General features: G+C 39.6%; 1 protein-coding gene across 2 annotated transcripts in view; it reads right to left on the bottom strand.

Moving 5' to 3' along the window:
- Nucleotides 1-20000, bottom strand: part of crebbpb (CREB binding lysine acetyltransferase b) — a 42922-nt gene that overhangs the window by 18437 nt on the left and 4485 nt on the right. For both annotated transcript variants that reach the window (XM_029437174.1, XM_029437175.1), the window contains exons 2-5: nucleotides 12098-12720; nucleotides 6373-6540; nucleotides 3681-3933; nucleotides 2181-2294 (exon numbers count right to left, since the gene is read on the bottom strand). In XM_029437174.1, the coding sequence (XP_029293034.1) occupies nucleotides 2181-2294; nucleotides 3681-3933; nucleotides 6373-6540; nucleotides 12098-12720 (1158 nt within the window). The remainder of the gene's footprint in view (nucleotides 1-2180; nucleotides 2295-3680; nucleotides 3934-6372; nucleotides 6541-12097; nucleotides 12721-20000) is intronic.

Raw genomic sequence — 20000 nt, 5'->3', positions numbered from 1 at the left:
GGGGGATATATATATACATATATATAGGGTGAGTATAATATATAGATATACAGATATATATATGTGGATAATATATATAAAGATAGGTGGGTAGGGATGTATGTATGTATGGGTATATAATAAGTATAGAGAGATAGATACAAGAGAGATATAGATAGATAGGAGAGATGAGAGATTAGATAGAGATATAAACAAAAACACCATACTATACATAGACATAGATATTATACATAAGATATATATAGACCATATATAGACATAGATTATAGATACACATATAGACATATATAACATATATATATACACAATATATACATAGATTATATATCATATATATATATACACACACATATATACATACATATGTGTATATATATACATATATGTGTATAATATTATATAATTATATATATATATATTATATATATATATATACATATATATATACATACATACTACATGTGTGTATATATATATATATACACATATATATATACATACAGAGAGACACATACAGAGATACATACAGAGAGATACATACAGAGAGACACAGACATATATATAGAGAGAGAGAGATATAGATAGATAGATGATATATATAGATATATATAGAGATAGAGAGATAGAAGACATAATATAGAGATATAGAGAGAGAGATACATAGAGAGAGAGGATAGAGAATATGGTAGAGAGATATATATATACACATATTATTAGATATATATATAGATATATAGATATATATAGAGAGATATAGATATTATATATAACACATAAAGATATATAGATATATATACATACACATACATACATAACATATATATATAGTATATATATATATATATTACATACACATACATATATATATATGTATATATAGATATAATATCATCTACATACACATACATATATATATATGTATCATATATATATGTATAGATAGAGAGAGATAGAGAGAATAGGGATAGAGAGATAGGACAGATATATATAGAGGGAGAGACGAAGAGATAGGACTAGATATAGACGAGAGAGATAGAGATATAGAGAGAGATAGAGATAGAGAGAGAGAGAGATAGAGAGATATATAGAGGGGGGAGGGAGAGATAGATAGAGATAGAGAGATGAGAGAGAGAGAGAGAGACGGAGATATAGCGAGAGATAACAAGACACTCGAAAAGATCCAGAGAGATAGAGGAGATAGAGAACTACAGAAGACAGAGAGAGAAGAGAGAGAGACACAACAACAGATAGAATACACATACAACAAGAGAGAGAAAGAGAGAGAATAGAAGATATCGAGAGAGATAGATATAGATATATAAGATACAATAGACTATAGATGATACAGACACAAAAATAATATATATTAGTATATTAGATTGTATATAGATAGATATCACACAAAGAGTAGATATACAAATATAATACATATCCATACATACAATATATATATAACATACATACAATATATATAATATATATATATAATGATACTACATACATACATACATACATATCCACATATAATATATTATATATATATATATACATACATACACATATACACTATATATATCATATATACCTACACATATATATATATACATACACATATACTCATTTTTTTTTTTTAATATGAAACCTCATTAAAATATTACAAAAAGAAAAATAATCTCTAAGCAAAATAATTTTTGGCCTCCATCTACAATCCCTGCACTACTCCCTGCTGTGTTGATTGCTGACTGGGAGCACGCTGCCTCTGTGGGGGATTTAAATCTGTCATAGGGCCTTTTAACCAATCAGAAAGCATGCTGTCGCAAAACCCTGCCCCCACTGATAGCAGAGCCACGGAGCCCCTCCCCTGGGTCCAGGTCCAGCCTTTCTAGAGGAATCCTCTCACTGTTTGAGCGAGCCCGTACAGCGCTTTGTCAGGGAAACACAACCTGCAGGTGGCAGCACTTCACACCACAAACTGACTGGAGGCTCGCTGCTGAGTGACTGCCTTATTGAGCAGCTTACAGTAGTAGTAGTAGTATCAAAGATTTTTTTCTTCTTTTTTTATAAAATGATATTCAAGCATGATATTTGTTCTCCATTTTCTTTGAACTTTTAACCCAAATGCATTTTTATATGGATTTAAAAATGAATAATAGCAAAGGGGAACTGATGGAGTTACTCACGTTGCTGGTTTCTCTTGTCACTAGCGTTCTTTAAAGGCAGGCAGACCGGACAGTCGTGCCGCGTACAGTTCTTCCAGTGGGATATGATCTGTCTGGATGATGCACAGTGAGCCACTGGGGAGAAATAAAAGGGAAACGGAGACTTAGAGTGAGGTGTGCTAATTCAGTTATTTGGCAGTATCTGACATTGTAAAAGTTAATGATTTAAAAACAGACTAATTGACTGAATTCATACAACGCCACAATAAAGTAGAGTTAGTAAAGAAAAGTATACTTTAAAATGGCTAGATAGTGATCAAACCCAGCCCGTACCATGTCAACTTCAAATACACTGCAGTCAAAAAAAAAACCTCAACTGCTACATTACAATGTGCAAATAGCTATGTAAAGCAATTATTCATGTTGTAAAACCATAAAAGCTTAATTGCATTTACTTTAAGCATATAAACAGTACAAATATCAGAGTTCAAAGTTCATCAAACTCGGATGACCTCGTTGCTAACCACAGCCGTCAGAGGGAAGCTGCTTGCCGCCAGTGTAGACGAGGAAATGGAGTACAACTATCATGACAGCAGTTTAAAAAAAGATTAAATTCATATTTGCTGATGTCGTCAGTCACTGAGGCATTTGGGGTTTAAGAGGGTGGAGTGGCTCCATTTACGCGGTACAAGAGCTTACTGCTTTACATTGTGTGAAACAATGCATCTTAAGTGATTAAATAGCACTTGAGCATAATACTGCTCTTATTAAGTAGTCGTAATCGTAGTAACAGTCAAGAATATAAATCTTCTTAAATCAAGACTATTTAATCATTATCACTCCTCTTGCACCATCTGTCTAACAGCAAAGCAATTAGGTTATTATAGGCACATTTCAAGAAACTTCCATAACATGGTCGTCAGCCACCTAAAAATCAATAAACAATTTTACTAAGGACAATATTGGCGAGCGGTTATATGAAGAGGTGAAGGCAACAGGTATTTTTGGCAGCTTGGGTGAACTCTAAACTAAAACAAGTCATCAACACCTTTTGCTGAGTTGTTCCTGTGGTATGTAAAGGTCCTGGCATTGTGCCCACATAACAGGCTGCTCACAACACACATGGTGCAGTCGACTCTAACGGTGCTCCAATCAATTGGCCACCGATGGTTATCAGCTGGTTTTCGTCGATGGGTGGTCTCTATAAAGGCCGATCAGATGACGCATCGATTCTGAATTTAAATGGTTTTCAAGACTCACTTGCCTGCTTTAATTCTCCACGAGAGCAAAACAGCTACTTTCTAACTGGGTTAATTCCTCGATCAGATTCCTGTTGGATTCTTACAGTGATTAATAGACAAAAGATTAACCCGTCACATAAATGCTAAGATGAGTGGCGATTTTCAGTGAGCACATTAATATATCCATTTAACACCTTGTGGTCACACAGGTGAACACACTCAAACCGGAGTCCGCTAGAAATTATAATTTTTTTGGATTCATCATATCACTTTCACTCACCCTGGCAGGACTTGCCAGCCTGGCAGTGGGTCATGTGGTTGAGGACGTTCTTCATGGTGCGGCAATGAGGCAGAGTGCAGGCCCTCACCTCCCCGTTGGCCTGCTCCCGCCGCTGGCACTTATGTGCGTGGAGCAACAGGACCAGCTGCTGCTGAATGAGTTTGCGCTTCTCTGGGTCGGCTGTTGGGCCCGTTGACACACCACCAGCCCCAGGGACCATGCCCACCGACACTACCTGCTGATGCATCTGGGACTGCAAAAGAGTGCCAATACAAACACAGGTTAGGCACAGATCAGAATACCAGACTCTCCTCGTTTTAGATTTTTAGGTTCAAAGTAAAAAAGAAAAAAGAAATATAATGAATCAGAGAACATCTTGATATAACAGGGTCTTAGAGATGTTGGACAATTACAATTAAGACACTGGAGAAGAAAGAGGCAAGATGGAAAGTTAACATGCAAGTACAACTTAAGAAGCAAAAGAGTGAAACCACCAAGAATGAGAGGGGACTGGTAAACAGAGGAAACCTAAATATTAACTGTCTCAAAAATTAAGGGCCTGACATTTCCTGCCTTGATTAAGTCCATTTCCGGTTCCTAACAGACTTGCATAGCTCCAGGCACTGTTGACTTTGTGCCTTGAAAGAGTCTCACTTGGTACTACAAAGTTAGCGTAAATGTTAAACAATATCAGATTGGACCACCACAAATATGCTGCCCTAACGCAATATTATTTTTTCAAAGTAGTTTGTTTTTCAAAGCAAGAAATGTACATATATGGTTGTAGCACAATGTTATCAGACAATCTGAATGCAGACAATGTGTGTGTGGGCTGTGTAGGCCAAACTTAGGCAATATATCAATATTATATTGATATTGTGATACGAGACTACATATCGTCTCAGATTTTGCCTTTTCTCTAACATAATCACATTGATAACGGACTCAGGGTTTAATGGTTTGTTCCCAATTGACTGGTGATATGTTATTATCAAAGTTATTGTTATTGCAAAATTCTGAAAATGTGACGCTACTAATTTTTCTATAGTACCGTAGGGCTTGAGACTAACGGCAGTCCCGTCGACGCGTCGTTAAAACCTGAAAAGGGAAATTCCTATAGCACACAAGTCTGGCCGTGCACCCTGGACCGCAGGTTTTCTCCTCTGCTCCCCAACAGCGGTTTGCTGTCGCCGGATCTACTCTTTCGCTCAACCATGCGCATACAGTACGCACACACTTGACTCTGTCATTATTTATTCATTAATCTCACCATCTAGGAGACGCAGCCTATTTTTTTTCTCCTGCTGATGCTGAATTGTAAACAACACAACTCCGTGTTGAAATCGGCAAGAGTAAAGCTAGTTGACGTTAGCCATTAGCAGCCGGTTTCAGAGGTGCAATTGACTTGTATTAAGGTGCGTTCAGGCACCATTCAGTAAAAATATGTATTGGGCGAAGGTAAAGTATAACGTTATGATGTAGTCTGTTCAAATGTAATCTTGTAAAATACTAGTTTTCGGCAAGAAACTTATTAAAGTTTACGGTTGTTTGAAGGAGATGTTTTCAAAGCATTCTAAAATAGATATTGGAGAGGGAACAAAGAAATTGTATTCCAACGTAATAAAGGCATATTGTTTTGGTTTTTTTACCGTGGTATCGAATCACTATCGAGAATCGAAAGTAAGTGAAGTATAAACACATTTTTCATAATATTTGTGCTTTTTTTTTGCATATAAATAAAATTTTGAATAAAAAAATAACATTTGTAAAATGAAGTCTGCTGACACTCATTGGCTATTGAAGGCTGTAGATAAGGCATGGAAGCTCCGATTAGCTCAAATTAGGTCATTCGCACGCTTAGAGGCCGGTCTCCATCTTGGAATGAAGCGCTCAGCGCTGCAGACACCGCAAATAACGTTTTGACCGAGTATAAACGGAAATTACACACATCGATCAGCTGATTTCAAAGATTGCAACAGCTGTTCATGGGCTTTTATCGATGTGACGATCAATATATTTTTACTGGAATCGATCTATTGGACCTTTGGCAATGACACAGGAGCGTTTTGTTTTGGATTATTACTGATTACAGGATTATTATGAGGCTTCATAGGCGTTGGCTCAAAGATATGATTTTGAGTTTGCGTGCTAGTTTGAGGAGCCGATTGTACCTGCTGTTGTGATTGTGATCTCAAAATCAAAATAGACGAGATTCTAAGCTTTCTAAAGAGGTATGGCATGGGTACCACATCCAGCATGGTGGACTGTAAACAACACACAGCAAAATAAACTCATGGTGGGCCCGCGGGCAAACTGTCCACACGTTAAGAGATTAATTCATACACACTTGTCAAAGCGTAGCAAAGCACATTGCTATCGGCAGATAAGCTCATTTTTTGTAACCAGTATAGCATTAAAGCATGACGGAATTATCAAGCTAGCTAACTAGCCAGCTGTTCACTAGTTAGTCTGCTCTCTTTCCGGCGAGCTGCGACTATAGTTAATTGCCCCACTGATGAGTGTTGTCACCATAACAACTACAAACAATTGCCAATAAAAAATGTTTTGTACTAGTCAAATGACCACAGCAAACAGTTCAATGTCTGATCTAATCTTATTATTTTTCTATGGTTTTCCCCCCAATTAACCTAAAACAAAAAAAGGGACTGGGACAGATTTAAGGTTCACTCACCATGTTTGGCAAACTCCCAGCTCCCTTCAACTCAGCAGGGAATTGGGGCAAGTTGTTGGAAAGGCCTGTCTTGTTCTGGAGTTGTTGGGCGTTGACCCCTGCTGCCCCCATCTGCTGCACCCCAGCCTGACCATATTGCTGGCCAAACGGAGCTCCTGACATCCCCATCTATAGTAGACAATCGGGACAGAGGGAGGTCAGAGAGTTTGCACATCATACCGCATACCATCACAGCAGATCAATCGTTTACCTGCACAGAGTCTTTGTGTTAATGCATATGGTACAGTAAACTTAAATCAAAATTAAACAAACATTGCACAACTCTATGTCACCGTGGCTATATATCGATGTAAATGCCAATTACTTCTGTAATTGTTTTATCATATTCTGCTTTGACATTTAAAGGCTGCTTGAAAGCATCAGGGATAAGGAGTTGAGCTTTCGTCCCAAAGATCGTCCCATCTGTTGATGCCGTTGAATACGTTTCCATTCACACACACAAGTTTGCAAGTCGGGCTAAGGTGGTTGATTATTCTCATAATGGGTCAGCTGACCCAACCCTGACCAAAGCATCACTAATGTCCACTTACTACGCTTTATTCCCGAAATATTTTCCTCCATTATGCCTTATGCCTCGGAGTGATTTGGTGCCTCAAGTTCACACCGTAAGCAACACATTGACAGACTGCTGTTAACTTAACTGTTAAAGACTTTAAATCTACTCAATGTAAGCTCCTCTCTTGAACCCGAATTGACTAATATAAGTAAAATAAATTGTCTTGTCTACAAAAATGCATAATTTTAATTTCATAATTGGCCTCGGAAAGGGAAGTTAGCCTCCTTGTTAGGTCCTCAGAAATCATTTAGCTGGATTGCCCTCAGCATTAATATGTCTGCTGCTTATGCCTGCCTTTCTCCATGGTGGCCAAAGCAGCAGCCTGCTTTGCTTCGCAGAGGTTCCCCATTGCTCAGGCAGACAGAGCAAGCCCAGCCCAGAGGAGAGAGAGAAACGGGAGGAGACACACAGAGAGAAAGACCAGCTTGCTCAACAGCTGAGCAGAGCACTGCACTGCTGCCTGCCCCTCCCCCTCTGCTGTACAGAAACACACAGATGCTTGCCTGCTGCCTCACTCCCGTTCACACATGAGCACAGCCTCATCCTCGTCTCACACTCGGGTTCTCCCACTTGATAATCTGCACTTACTACAGGAGCGTCACCAGGCTAACAGGACAGTACTGTCGCAGTTAGGCCTCCAGGGTTTCTCCTCTTCTTGGCATGTCTTTTTCTGTTCATCCCTCTCTACCCTGCCTCCCCCACCCCGACAACAACAACAACAACAACAACCACCACCACCACCACCACCACACAAACCGGCTCCTCTAAACGTGATTTACAGCTCCATTATCAAAGGCCAAAGGTCCAGAGTGAGACAGCATATGCCAGAGAGAGAGAAAGAGAAGAAAATGGAGTTGGTGGGAAAGCGTGAATATTAGCAAATAAAGACTTAAATGGAAAAGAAAGCAAAGAGAAAACAAGCGTCAACAAAAACATCTAAAAACAAAAAGGATCCGGTTTTGGTTCACCTGTACTTCGAACTAGTGATGTAGTGATTACTCAATGTCACTATTAACTGTTATTAATTTGCCACTATTTTGTAAGTCTTTGTATTTTAAGTAAAAATAAAATAAAATAAAATGAATCCAGCAGAAATATATCAGAAATGCCTTTACTCATCAGTGAGGAAGTGTATTGGTTACCTCAAACTGACCAGGAATTGCAAGTCAAATAGCGCGATGTTGGCAAATTAACCCAAACACATCATGATACAACGGTTTTGCTGCTTGATGCAAAAGGAAACTCGTTTTCCATGACTCATCCAGCTGTTGACTTGTGCTCGCTGCGGCCTCTCTCCCTGCGAGGAGGGTCGAGGCTCCCGGCACGACTGTCAACCTGGCGGACTGTCCTCGGTGTGGACAGGGGTCTGCAGCGTTGTCGGCAACCCACCTGGTATCAAGTCGATGCTATAATTCGGAGAACGTGACTGTACTCCTTTTTCTATAGTACTGCAGGTACCACAGGGGATCAGGGTTTGGGACTAACATCGTTACGTCTTTCCGGGGACGATAGAACATTTGTTTGGGAAGAACAGAGATCTTTCCTGGGACGCTTTTGGAGCGCAAGGAATTTTTTAAAGACATTTAAGTATAACTATCGCTTAGCAAGTGACAAACTGAACCGAGCACTGAAGGGGTAAAATCCGAAAGGGTACAGTAAGCTGTTAACACACGCTCTAAGCACCTTATAAAACATAATTAAAACTACTAATGAAGAAAAACATTTTTAATCAAAGCAAAAATACAATCTCATTTTGCTCATGTCTCAAATTAGGTAACAAGAATTTCCTGTATTTTTTTATTTCACATTGCCTTGCTTGCAGTTTTGCAATATAGTCAAGATATTGAATGGTAAACCCCTGTATCATACATATTGTATTGCCATATTCTTGCCAATACACAGCCCTACAATAGCAGTAAAAATAAATATTGCATCGTGCAGTCACATTTTACCCAGCCTTCCAATCACAGTGGAGGAGGGGCGGGACAAATAGCACAAAGACCAACAATCACATTCTAATTCTGCAACAACAATGGAAATGAATAGGCTACTGCTGGTCTCGAGTATCCATGTTCGCTTTCAGTTGCAATGCTTCATCTTCACTTGCCAGCCGAGTGGTTGCCGATTTGTGTAAGTACTCTACCATGTACCAACATGTTTACTTCCGCAGATATCCGTATCATAGCAACTAGACGCAACCAAAGCGTCTCAGCTGAAAAGAGCGCCTGGCGTTTTCAGCTGGGGAAAAACACTTTGGAGGACACGGGGCAATAGGTAACCTTATAGGCTTTATGCAAGGCTCCAAAATGAACCCCTTAGCTTAGAGAAATATTTTTGGACAAACTTAAGTTTGAAACTTTAGGTAGTTCCTGCAGCACTGGGGTTAAGCATATTCCAATAGCCATACAGGGGTTCTCTTCCCTACTGTGGACATGGCTCTGTTCTTAAAAGGTCATCTGGTACAATCTTTAAGTTTGACTTACTCAATCCCACTAGCAAAAACTGTGGACTACATTGGCGAGACCAAAATAAATATTCTAAAATGTACAATAAATCTTCTTAATCTAAAACAGTGACAATCATCAAACTGTTAAACCCTTTTTATTCCTCAGGCGATAGTCAAAAAAACATACACTGTTCTATCCCTTGCACAACACTAGTACCTATCTTGGCCAATACAAGTAGCGGCAAAACATGGAACAAGAGGAGATTAATCACAAAGCTAATGAAAATCCATGGCCGGCAAGCCAACGACAGATCGGGCAGATGCTCAGTTAAGTTCAGCAATTTTCCTTCCATACCTGCAAATATCCCTTTTGATTGTTCCAATTTCATCTAAAAAGAGCATTTACATTGGAAAACTTGAACAATCCTGCCGAAAAAGAGTGATGAAAGTGACTGAAAAGAGCAATTTGTCCCCATTGAATGAAGCGCAGGTAAGAAAAAACTGGGAATGAGGAGTATAGAGATAAAGAATATTGGAAAGCATCAGATTTCTTTGCCATATCAAACAGTACCAAATGAAAGCCAAATGAATATGTGTTGTTTAAATAGTGCATTAACATATTTGATCTTTCTTTCAAAGTGATAGGGAAGACAGCTACATTTCTCCTGCACTGAACATTAAAGCCAACACATCACTCTTCCACATTTCGGCAGCATGTTTCTCTGATGGCAGCTATGCAAGGTAAATATGACGCGTGCCAGATTTGGTTGTTTTATCTTCCAACCACAGGCTAACACATACACACTAATCACAACCAGGTTCAAATCTGGGTCCTCCTTTTTTCTTTCCGCCTCCTCTTAAACACATTTATTTTTTTAAGTATTGCATGGAATACAAAATAACTCATCAATACACTGTTCACACCAAGCAATCTCGCTGTTGTACTATAATGTGAGGAATGCTGTATATACGTCTATGAGAAAAGAGGGGCTTTATTCAAGTGGCAATGTCTGTGGAAATAATCTTAGTGAGAACTAGGGCGCTGTTTTAAACTTGGTTTCTTGTCAAACCTCAAAGACCCAGGAAACAGGGAAACATTTTCTCACATTGAGATCTTCAAAGGAAAGATATTCACATAGAAATACAACCAGCAGCACAGCATGTAAAGTGTGTTTCATTCACAAACAAAATCACCAAAGCTTCACTGTATCGTAGTAGTACCATGACACAACTGCAGGTCATGTTGCACTTGTATTGTTTGTCCTCGTTCTCAGATTACTGGGGCATAGGAATGCCATAATAAACACATCAGCACTGCTATGGCACTCTCTGAAGGGCCAAGTAAGATCCACCCACTGATGCACTTGACTGTTCAATCCTCTCAACTGGTTGACTGTTCCTCCAGCAGACTCAGGAGGAAGAACAAATCAATAGGCGATGAAGGGTAGAAAACGAAGGGTAGAAAACGAACAACAAGCGAGCTATAGGGCTAGGCAAAAGAAATAATATATTTCAAATACTTCAAGATAAAAAAAATACTCTGCAATACTTTACATGAGGTATATTGCTTGGCAACAACAATGCTGATTGCTACATCAGAGCTATTTCTAACCTGTCGTCCAGCAGTTCTTTAGTTAGTAGACATTCCATTTCCTTAAACAAGCATAACAGGGTTGGTTAAGTTTGCTAAACTCACCACATGCTATTGTTTTTGTTAGACAGCTAAAGATAACAAGCTCTCCTACAGGAGACCTCAAGTATTGGCTACTAAAGAATGGCTGAAACTATTCTTTGAGACAACTTGATTACTTAAAATGATCAATGCAAATGATGTGCATCAAGGCTTCCTTTAATTTAAATGAAAATACAATAATTTATGTCCTAATAATTTGGATTGTGTGTTTAAATTAAAATATTTTTTGGGATGGGTCCCGGACACTGGTGAAAGAAGTAAGTCTCGAGCCTTAACCCAGAATATAATGTCACTTAAATGCACTAAATGGGGTTTAGTTTTGACAGATAATATTATATATATATGACATAAAAATGTTCTTTAACGTTCTCTAAACGTTCTATAAGAAACCTTTTTGGTTGTGATATATTTTAGTATACACTCTAACAAACAGGGAAAATAACATACTTTATTACCTAAAGCATTGCCATGCAATAAAGCAGGTTGGTTTGAAATATTGAAAGAACTATATACATTATCAGTGCATCTGACAAAACCAAACAAACAAAGACAAGCCAACACCAACTGCATCTACAACAAACTTTCAGGAACTGGGACAAAAAACATCAACATTGCTTAATCATTTGTCTTTAGGACTGCTTTGTGGAAAGAAAACTGACCAGCAAGCACATAATCCATGAACATTTACATTTTTAGGTTTGGAACAACAAATAGTCAGGATAAGCACAAAGTAACTAGTGTAGTATATATCTCGGTTCATTTTATTTTAATTTCAAAGTGAAAATTGGACACAACGGATAAATCTGGACATCGATATATTTGCAAACGTAACATGGCTGTGCTGTCCTCTGATGTACAGTGGTGAGTATTTAATGTGCTCAATATTATCATGAGCTTCCATACTCTGTGCCCAACTTGTACTTTGCGGAACAAACAACTGGCAACTGGTAAGTTGAATTTTGAACCTCACCTTATTCATGTTTCCAGCTTGCTGAGCATTCAATGCGTTGTGTGCACCCAACTGTGACCCTCCTTGGGTGAGTGTCTCTGCCAGCACACTGCCTCCAACACCAGGTCCAGCACCCACTTGTGGCCCCTGCATGCCTTGGCCCTGATATTGCATGCCAGGTCTACCGCGGCCTGCCGGTCCCAGAGCCCCATTCATTACTTGTCCTGTCGGGCCCATGACCCCATGTCCCTGCCCGCTGTTCAACATGGCCTGGTTGAAGCCCATGCCCGTGCTTCCATTGCCTTGTCCAACAGCTGCACCTCCTTTCTGGGCTTGGGGAGACTGGTGATTTGGAGAGCCCTGCCCCAGTGGACCTTTACCAAGCACAGCACCTAGCTGGCTTCCCACCATGCCTCCCTGTTGGGGGCTGGCAGAGTTGAGACCACCTCCCAAGATGGAGGAGCTTCCTGGTCGCAGGAGCTCAGACAGCTGCTTGTGTTTGGCAGCTGCATCAGGAACAATGGAGTTGAGACCCGGACCTCCTCCACCTGGACCGCCGTTGGAGGACATTCCCATTCCCAAGTCTCCATTGGGGATGAGCTCATCTGGAAGGTCGTTTTCCAGGTCAAACAGAGACACAAGATCTAAAAATGAAACAAAGGGAAATAAGAATTATTGAATCCTTTAACCAATATCAATAGAACAAACTGCTAACCGCCAAGCACAGAGAAACTAAGGCATTCATTTCAAGAGAGAGTTAGAAGGTTTATTCAATCATCATTATAATCCGATTAATCAAGTATCAAAGTAATCGAACGTTGGACCAATTACACTGTGCTTTAAAGTAAAGACCAACTCAATATTGTCAATGTGTAGCATGTCTGTATTGACAAAAGACCTGTGGGTTTTTTATTTTTTTTTAAAAGGTGTAGCCACACTCGGCAAGTACATAAGGTTGTGTTTAATTGGGGCTTGGCTTTAATGGAAGTTAAAGAAGTTAAATATTTTCTTTAATTTATTATTCTTCTTTCATGTATGCAAGTATGAGAGTCTGCGTTTTGTTGTCATTTATAGTTGTGATAGTTTCACTTCTCATTTTCTTTCATGCGTTTCACTTTTTTTGGACAACCTTTAGGATGCTCAATGTGCATACAAACTCAACTCAAACTAGGTTTGTAAAACAGTGAAGTTTTTACCATTATTTAAAAAACATTATATGTTGGCTATTTTTTATTTGACAGTGTAGCGACAGAGACCGGATAGAGGGCTATGACATGCGGGACGTTGCAGTAATGTGGCATGCGCTGTTACCACTTTGCTACTAAGATGCTAAGGCTGTGCGCGATTAGTTCACTACTCCATTAGATGTTGCTACCCTGACCAGTTGGCACCACAAATACTAGTCGGTTAAACTAAGTATTCTAATTATCATTTTTCTATTAATGTACACATTTAAATTACATATTGACATAATTTGCACTGAGATGTCATGTCTTCCTAGTCAAGTTGCTTTAGTAGCTAACAGACGCTCGTGTTTTTAACATGCCAGAAAGAGAAAAGAAAAGTAGCGAGGTGGAAAATGGGACAAAGATGACATCTCCAAAACCAGCACGTATTTAAAATATGTTTTCGTTGTGAACAAATGTGATCAACGAAAACATATAGATCTTATAATAGACACAATATTTTGTCGGACTATATTTACCTTTATAGGACGGAGCTTTGCACACACACACTTTGTGTGTAAGGAGCAGAGAGATGGCATTCAAACACTCTGTAGTCCGCTAACTTGTTGCTCTTTCTACCAATATTAGCTGCTCTGTTTTAACAATGTTGGGCTGAAAAACGTGCATGCAGGCTGATGGTGTTCTGTTGGCAGATGCAGGTTACTTAAACCAAGAAGGCGTAGACGAGCTAGTAAGCGAAAGTCAAATAGTCGTTAGTCTAACTTATTCATTGTAAAACGCCATAGGCTTAAGTCAATAACAAAGAATAGCGGTGAATAGCACCACCCGATATGGATTTCTGGTGACACCACCAAGCCCTAGGCTTGTTTCCTAAAGCTGACCAAAATGCTTAATATAGGCTACCCACTCAAGGTACGAGTGTAGATCTGTAAGAATTGTGTAACATAAAACTAAAATAAAGTGTAGATGCAATGCGACTTTGCAGTGTGCATTTTGGAAGCGTAACATGTTAGTACTCATGGGCAAATGTGCATGTACACTAAAACAAGAAAAAACTGCTTTCTGAAAATAATGCTCTGTTACTGAGAGCATTATTGTGGCTGCGCAGAAAAAGTAAACAAGAACACTCAACACATACAGAATAATAATAGAACATTAATGAGGGGTGCAGTCCAAATCACACGCCTATGCCAAGGTCCTTCACGTGAGGGTGCGAGTGTGCCTGTGTATGTCAGCCAATAAAGATCTTACCAGAACAACAGCCACACCCCCACACACGCCTAGTTTACAGTCTGGGGACACTGGATTTTTAAGGTTTGGCGAGAAAGCCAACCTGTTCATCAATGAAATATAGTGGCAATTAATGGGTGCTTGAATATTACAGCCACATGCTTTAAATGGAGAGCCCAACCTTTTAGTGCATAAGGTTAATGCAACAAGTCTCAGACTACAGCAAGAGACATCAATGGTGCATAGTTGAGAGCAAGCACCTGTTCCTTGCCTATTCAGCAATAAGATTGAGACCACACAAATGTAAGAGGGAGAGGATACAGTGGAGCCAAAAAAGCTATCTGAAGGAGAAGAAGATGGTTACTCTTTTTTTTAAAGTCTGAGAGTACTATTTGAATTTGCTCCTTATACAACAATGATATGATGAGCACATTCAGAAGCAAGCAATCGCATGTCGAGTAGTGACAACAGAAGCATCCACTAACCACAGAATCCCAACACTTGAGTCACACTATTCTCACCTGACGAGGACATTGCTGTTGCTGGTTGTAATTCACCGAAAGCTTTTCAGCAGCCACATGAAAATCTTCAATTAGACTCTTCAGTCTGGAAGTTAATAACAGGCTGTGCAGCACGCTATTGCTGCTTTACCAGAGTCAGAGAGAGATGAGATGGAAAGGGTAAGATGCTCCCCCCTTCTCCCCAACAGAGAGGGAGCAAAGTCGCTACACAATCTTGGCAGTTCTAAAGGGACATATTAGATTTATAAGCGACCAGGCTGAATGTGGGGAAAGCAGTAAGTGTGCAGCTTTTACCTTGCAGTTGCACATGCTGGAGAGGTAAAGTTGCCAAGGGAGGTTTGACTTAGTCGCCAAAATGGAAAAACAAAAAAGAGGTACTAAAAAGGTGGACTTTTGGACGTTTCTCATACTGTAAGTAACACCAAATGTACGACCTCCTTTATATAGAGAAGCTAAACATTACCTTAGATAATACGAGTGTCTTTACTTGGAGAATAATGCTGCCTTACTCGCTTCCAGTGGTTTGCCATGTGAATCATTTCCAAAGAAATGCATAGTCTTTATTATAAAGTTTGCATTTCACTTTTTTTTGGACAACCTTTAGGATGCTCAATGTGCATACAAACTCAACTCAAACTAGGTTTGTAAAACAGTGAAGTTTTTACCATTATTTAAAAAACATTATATGTTGGCTATTTTTTATTTGACAGTGTAGCGACAGAGACCGGATAGAGGGCTATGACATGCGGGACGTTGCAGTAATGTGGCATGCGCTGTTACCACTTTGCTACTAAGATGCTAAGGCTGTGCGCGATTAGTTCACTACTCCATTAGATGTTGCTACCCTGACCAGTTGGCACCACAAATACTAGTCGGTTAAACTAAGTATTCTAATTATCATTTTTCTATTAATGTACACATTTAAATTACATATTGACATAATTTGCACTGAGATGTCATGTCTTCCTAGTCAAGTTGCTTTAGTAGCTAACAGACGCTCGTGTTTTTAACATGCCAGAAAGAGAAAAGAAAAGTAGCGAGGTGGAAAATGGGACAAAGATGACATCTCCAAAACCAGCACGTATTTAAAATATGTTTTCGTTGTGAACAAATGTGATCAACGAAAACATATAGATCTTATAATAGACACAATATTTTGTCGGACTATATTTATCTTTATAGATTAAGTGGTTAAACATCCTGAAAATGTGTTGTTGTCAGGAACTTCCCTAGTCAACAAATATTCTAAATTCATCTTTAAAATTCGAAAAAGCAAAAACTTTATTCAAATATGAAAATTAATATTTGATTGTAAGGGGGGAAAAAAGCAGCACTACGGCAGCTGTCTTCCACGCGCATTCTTGCATGGGCCTGGGCCGTTGCACTGAAAGAATTGCATGACGGAAGTCACACAAACCAAATTGTAATCAAATCCAAAATGCCAACAACTTGGCCACCCATAAGAAAACTCTGTTCTGCTTATCGGTTCCTTAACAACTACATATTGGCGCTCTCTCTCTCTCTGGACTGGATGACGCTGTGCAAAGCGATACATTTTGTTTTTGTTTTGTCTCGGCACTAAAGGAAGATTAATAAGAGCACACAGGTCTGGGTAAGGCAGAGCGCCATGGACCTCAGCTTTTCTCTTCTGCTCCAAAACAGCCGTTAGCAAAGCGGTGTCTCTCTCTCTCTCTCAACACACTACGGTGGCTCCGCTACTCTTATAACACTAGTCACATTCTCAACCCAGTTGTATGTTTTTCTCCAACACGCAATGAATGTTGGTTTTCAACTTGTATGTTGTGTATTTTGGCAGCCATTTCAACTACATATGCATTTACTGGTCCAATACGGTATATGGTTTATCCTGTGTCATTGCGGCAGGTTTCATTGGTACAGTTGCAGTAAGGGGAGAACAGGGGGCAATGTATCATCTCAAATACAAATGGCACCAATCAGATAAAAGAATGAACAAATGACTTTATTCATATTATTTAATAACAGATTCTAAATTAAACTTAATTTACAGGTTTCATAAATCTTTTTTTTTTTTATATTAAAAGGTTTTCATCAAATATTTTTTTCTGTGAAACAAGTATGATACCTGTATTGGCCCCCTTAAAGAAACAAGTACATATAAGTACGTATTTTCCGCACTATAAGGCGCACTTAAAAGCCTTTCATTTTCTCAAAAAGCGACAGTGCGCCTTATAATCCGGAGCGCTTTATATTTGGATTAATTCTGGTTGTGGTTACTGATCACGAAGCGATTTTGTGTGGTACACGGCGCTCTGTCAAAATGTTTTAGTACGACTTTGGTAAACTACAAAGCCACACCGCTTGCAGCATTACGGCTACCGTAGTCCGCGTCGCGGAGTAATACATACTGTGCTTCACCATAATATTACAGTGTGTGTGTATAAGGACCCCAAAATGGCACCTGTCAAGAGAAACGCTTACGACGCGGACTTCAAACTCAAGGCTATCAGTCACGCAGTAGAACATGGGAATAGAGCAGCTGCGAGAGAATTCAACTTTAATGAATCAATGGTACGGAAGTGGAGGAAGCAAGAAGATGACCTGCGCCAAGTAAAGAAGACCATTTGGCGGTATCAGACTGTTTTTTTTACGTGTTACAACTGAACAAGGTTGGGAGTTATTGTGAACACGTTTAATAAAGTTTGACTGACTGACTTATCTGACTGTTTTGTTTCGCTTAATGCGCCTTATAGTCCGGTGCACTTTATATATGACAAAAGATCGAAAATAGACCATTCATTGACAGTGCGCCTTATAATCCAGTGCGCTCTATAGTGCGGAAAATACGGTACTCAAATAGTTCAACCTATGTTTTTGTAGAAGGAATATTCAAACATAATTTTTTGGCAGCTTTTCACTGATCTCATGTTTTAGCACAAAAAATTGACTTTTTTCTCTCAAAAAATTATAAGTATGCCTTAATAAATTGATGTGCAGCAGTAACATAACACACATCCACAATATAGCCAATCGCACCACACAGGTGTTGTAAATGATGTGCATTTGTTTGTCTAGTCGGACAACTTTGTGAGCCAAAAATTGTGATTAGCTAAATTCAGAAATAAGGGAATTCCTGCGTGTTGTTTGTTTAACAGTTCGTATTGTTTACTTTTATTTTCTGAAGCTGTAAGAATTAGCAGAAAGATTTAAGAACATTTCATGGCACATTTAAAAACTGAGAAAGCCCGGTGCTGGACTAATTTCCACACATTTGATTGGTTGTACATTTGTAAAACTTTTAATATGGCGCTTTATATGAAGAGCTTTGATGACTTCAAGATGTGCAAAATTAGTGTGGCACTTACAGCTGGGGCTCCAGTGATTCGCAGCACAGTGTTTATGAACACCCCAGCTATTCAGAGATTACAAGAATTATTTTTTTTGCTGTTGCAGACAGACACTGAGATTTGCATGAATGACACCGCGAACAGTCTCTTTCCAAAGGAGATGATACAAAGGTTAAGAGCAGAGGGAGGAAAAGGATAGAAGAGGGCTGCAGGCCGGGCAGGACAGTTTGAGGTGGCTGATTGGAAGGCATTCGGTGCCACCCACCACTCTCCTCATCTCAATCAGTTGCACTTCAGCTGACATAGCCAGCAGATCGCCTGCCACTGCTTCGCCACGCCATGAATAATGCTCACGCAGGGGTTGGTGATCATACACACAGGCCACACAAAAGGAGGAGGAAACCCTGCCAGGTGAACAGTAGGGTTGGAGAGTGGCTGCCCCTTTCTCACCTTTGGCACCGACACACCCACTCAGCCATACGAATGAAAACAAGCCTGGCACTGGCCTGTGGCACAAACGCATACTGACACGAGACCAGAGCACCATTAAAAAAAAAAAAACTGTCACACATTAACATAAACATCAAAGATAGGCTGCTAATCTGTGGCTGTGAGCCACTGCTCAGTGGGCTGTATGTGGCAGATGGAGATGTCTTTGCCATCTATCAGACTATCAACAATGGAAAGGCTTTACCAATAACAAATAGTCAAACTCATTAGGGTATATTGTGAGAATACCCCTTTGTAACACATCTATGGGGAGGTAAATAATTGCCATAATGAATTGAATCTTTAAAGCAACTGAATACATCATTTTGAGTTCAAGATGTGAAATTCACAACTGAACATCCAGGGTAACAAGGATAAGCCATCGAGCCAGGATGAAGTGCCGTCAGACTACAATTCTGAGAGGAAATGATCCACCAGCCCGAAAACAAAAAACATCTGTACTATACTTTCTTTGTAAAAATTTAATTTCAACACATCCATCGAGTGAAAAAAGTAAATGTAAAGAAAAAAAGGCAGAATAGGAGCACGGTTGTACGCTACAGGTTCCTGACAGATCTGCCTGAAATCTTTCTCAGAATTAGGACTTTTTCAAAAGCAGAAAAGAAATGTACTTATCCTCTCATCTGCAGGCTAGCACTTAAAATCTTCTCAGTGTACTTAAGACCCTGAGCTCCATCCAGGACTTCAAAGAGAGCAGGTCTACAAGAGACACTGTGCAACGTCTTACTGAATACATGTGTTTGTGTGTGTGTGTGTAAACTGAGAAAGAAAGGGCTTCTGGCAGCAGCAGTGGGGGAGGAGTCGGTCTCGGTGTCGGACTGCTTTATTGCCCAGCGAAAGCTCCTGTCAACCCTCTGAGAAGATGAGCCACCTTGGATGAAGACTGAGAACTGTCGGCGCAGCTGGATAATGCCGCCGTCCACAGAGGACGAGACAGGACGAACAAAGAAACTTAACATTTCTCATCTGTTTGTAAATGGCAGACAGATGTTTCCGATCTCCACTGCAATTTAAATTAGACAACTGCACCAGTCAAAGAGAGTTAAGAAGTGGTGCAATCCCAAAACTGAATTCACTGAAATGAGACGATCCGTGCTTTTTCAATGCTTGGTGCTCGCTTCTGCACAAAGAATACCAACAAAGCTGAGTT

Source organism: Cottoperca gobio, chromosome 8 (assembly GCF_900634415.1).
Source record: "Cottoperca gobio chromosome 8, fCotGob3.1, whole genome shotgun sequence".
Lineage (NCBI taxonomy): Eukaryota > Metazoa > Chordata > Actinopteri > Perciformes > Bovichtidae > Cottoperca > Cottoperca gobio.
Note: the sequence above shows the minus strand (reverse complement) of the source record. Positions and strands in the feature narration are given on the sequence as shown.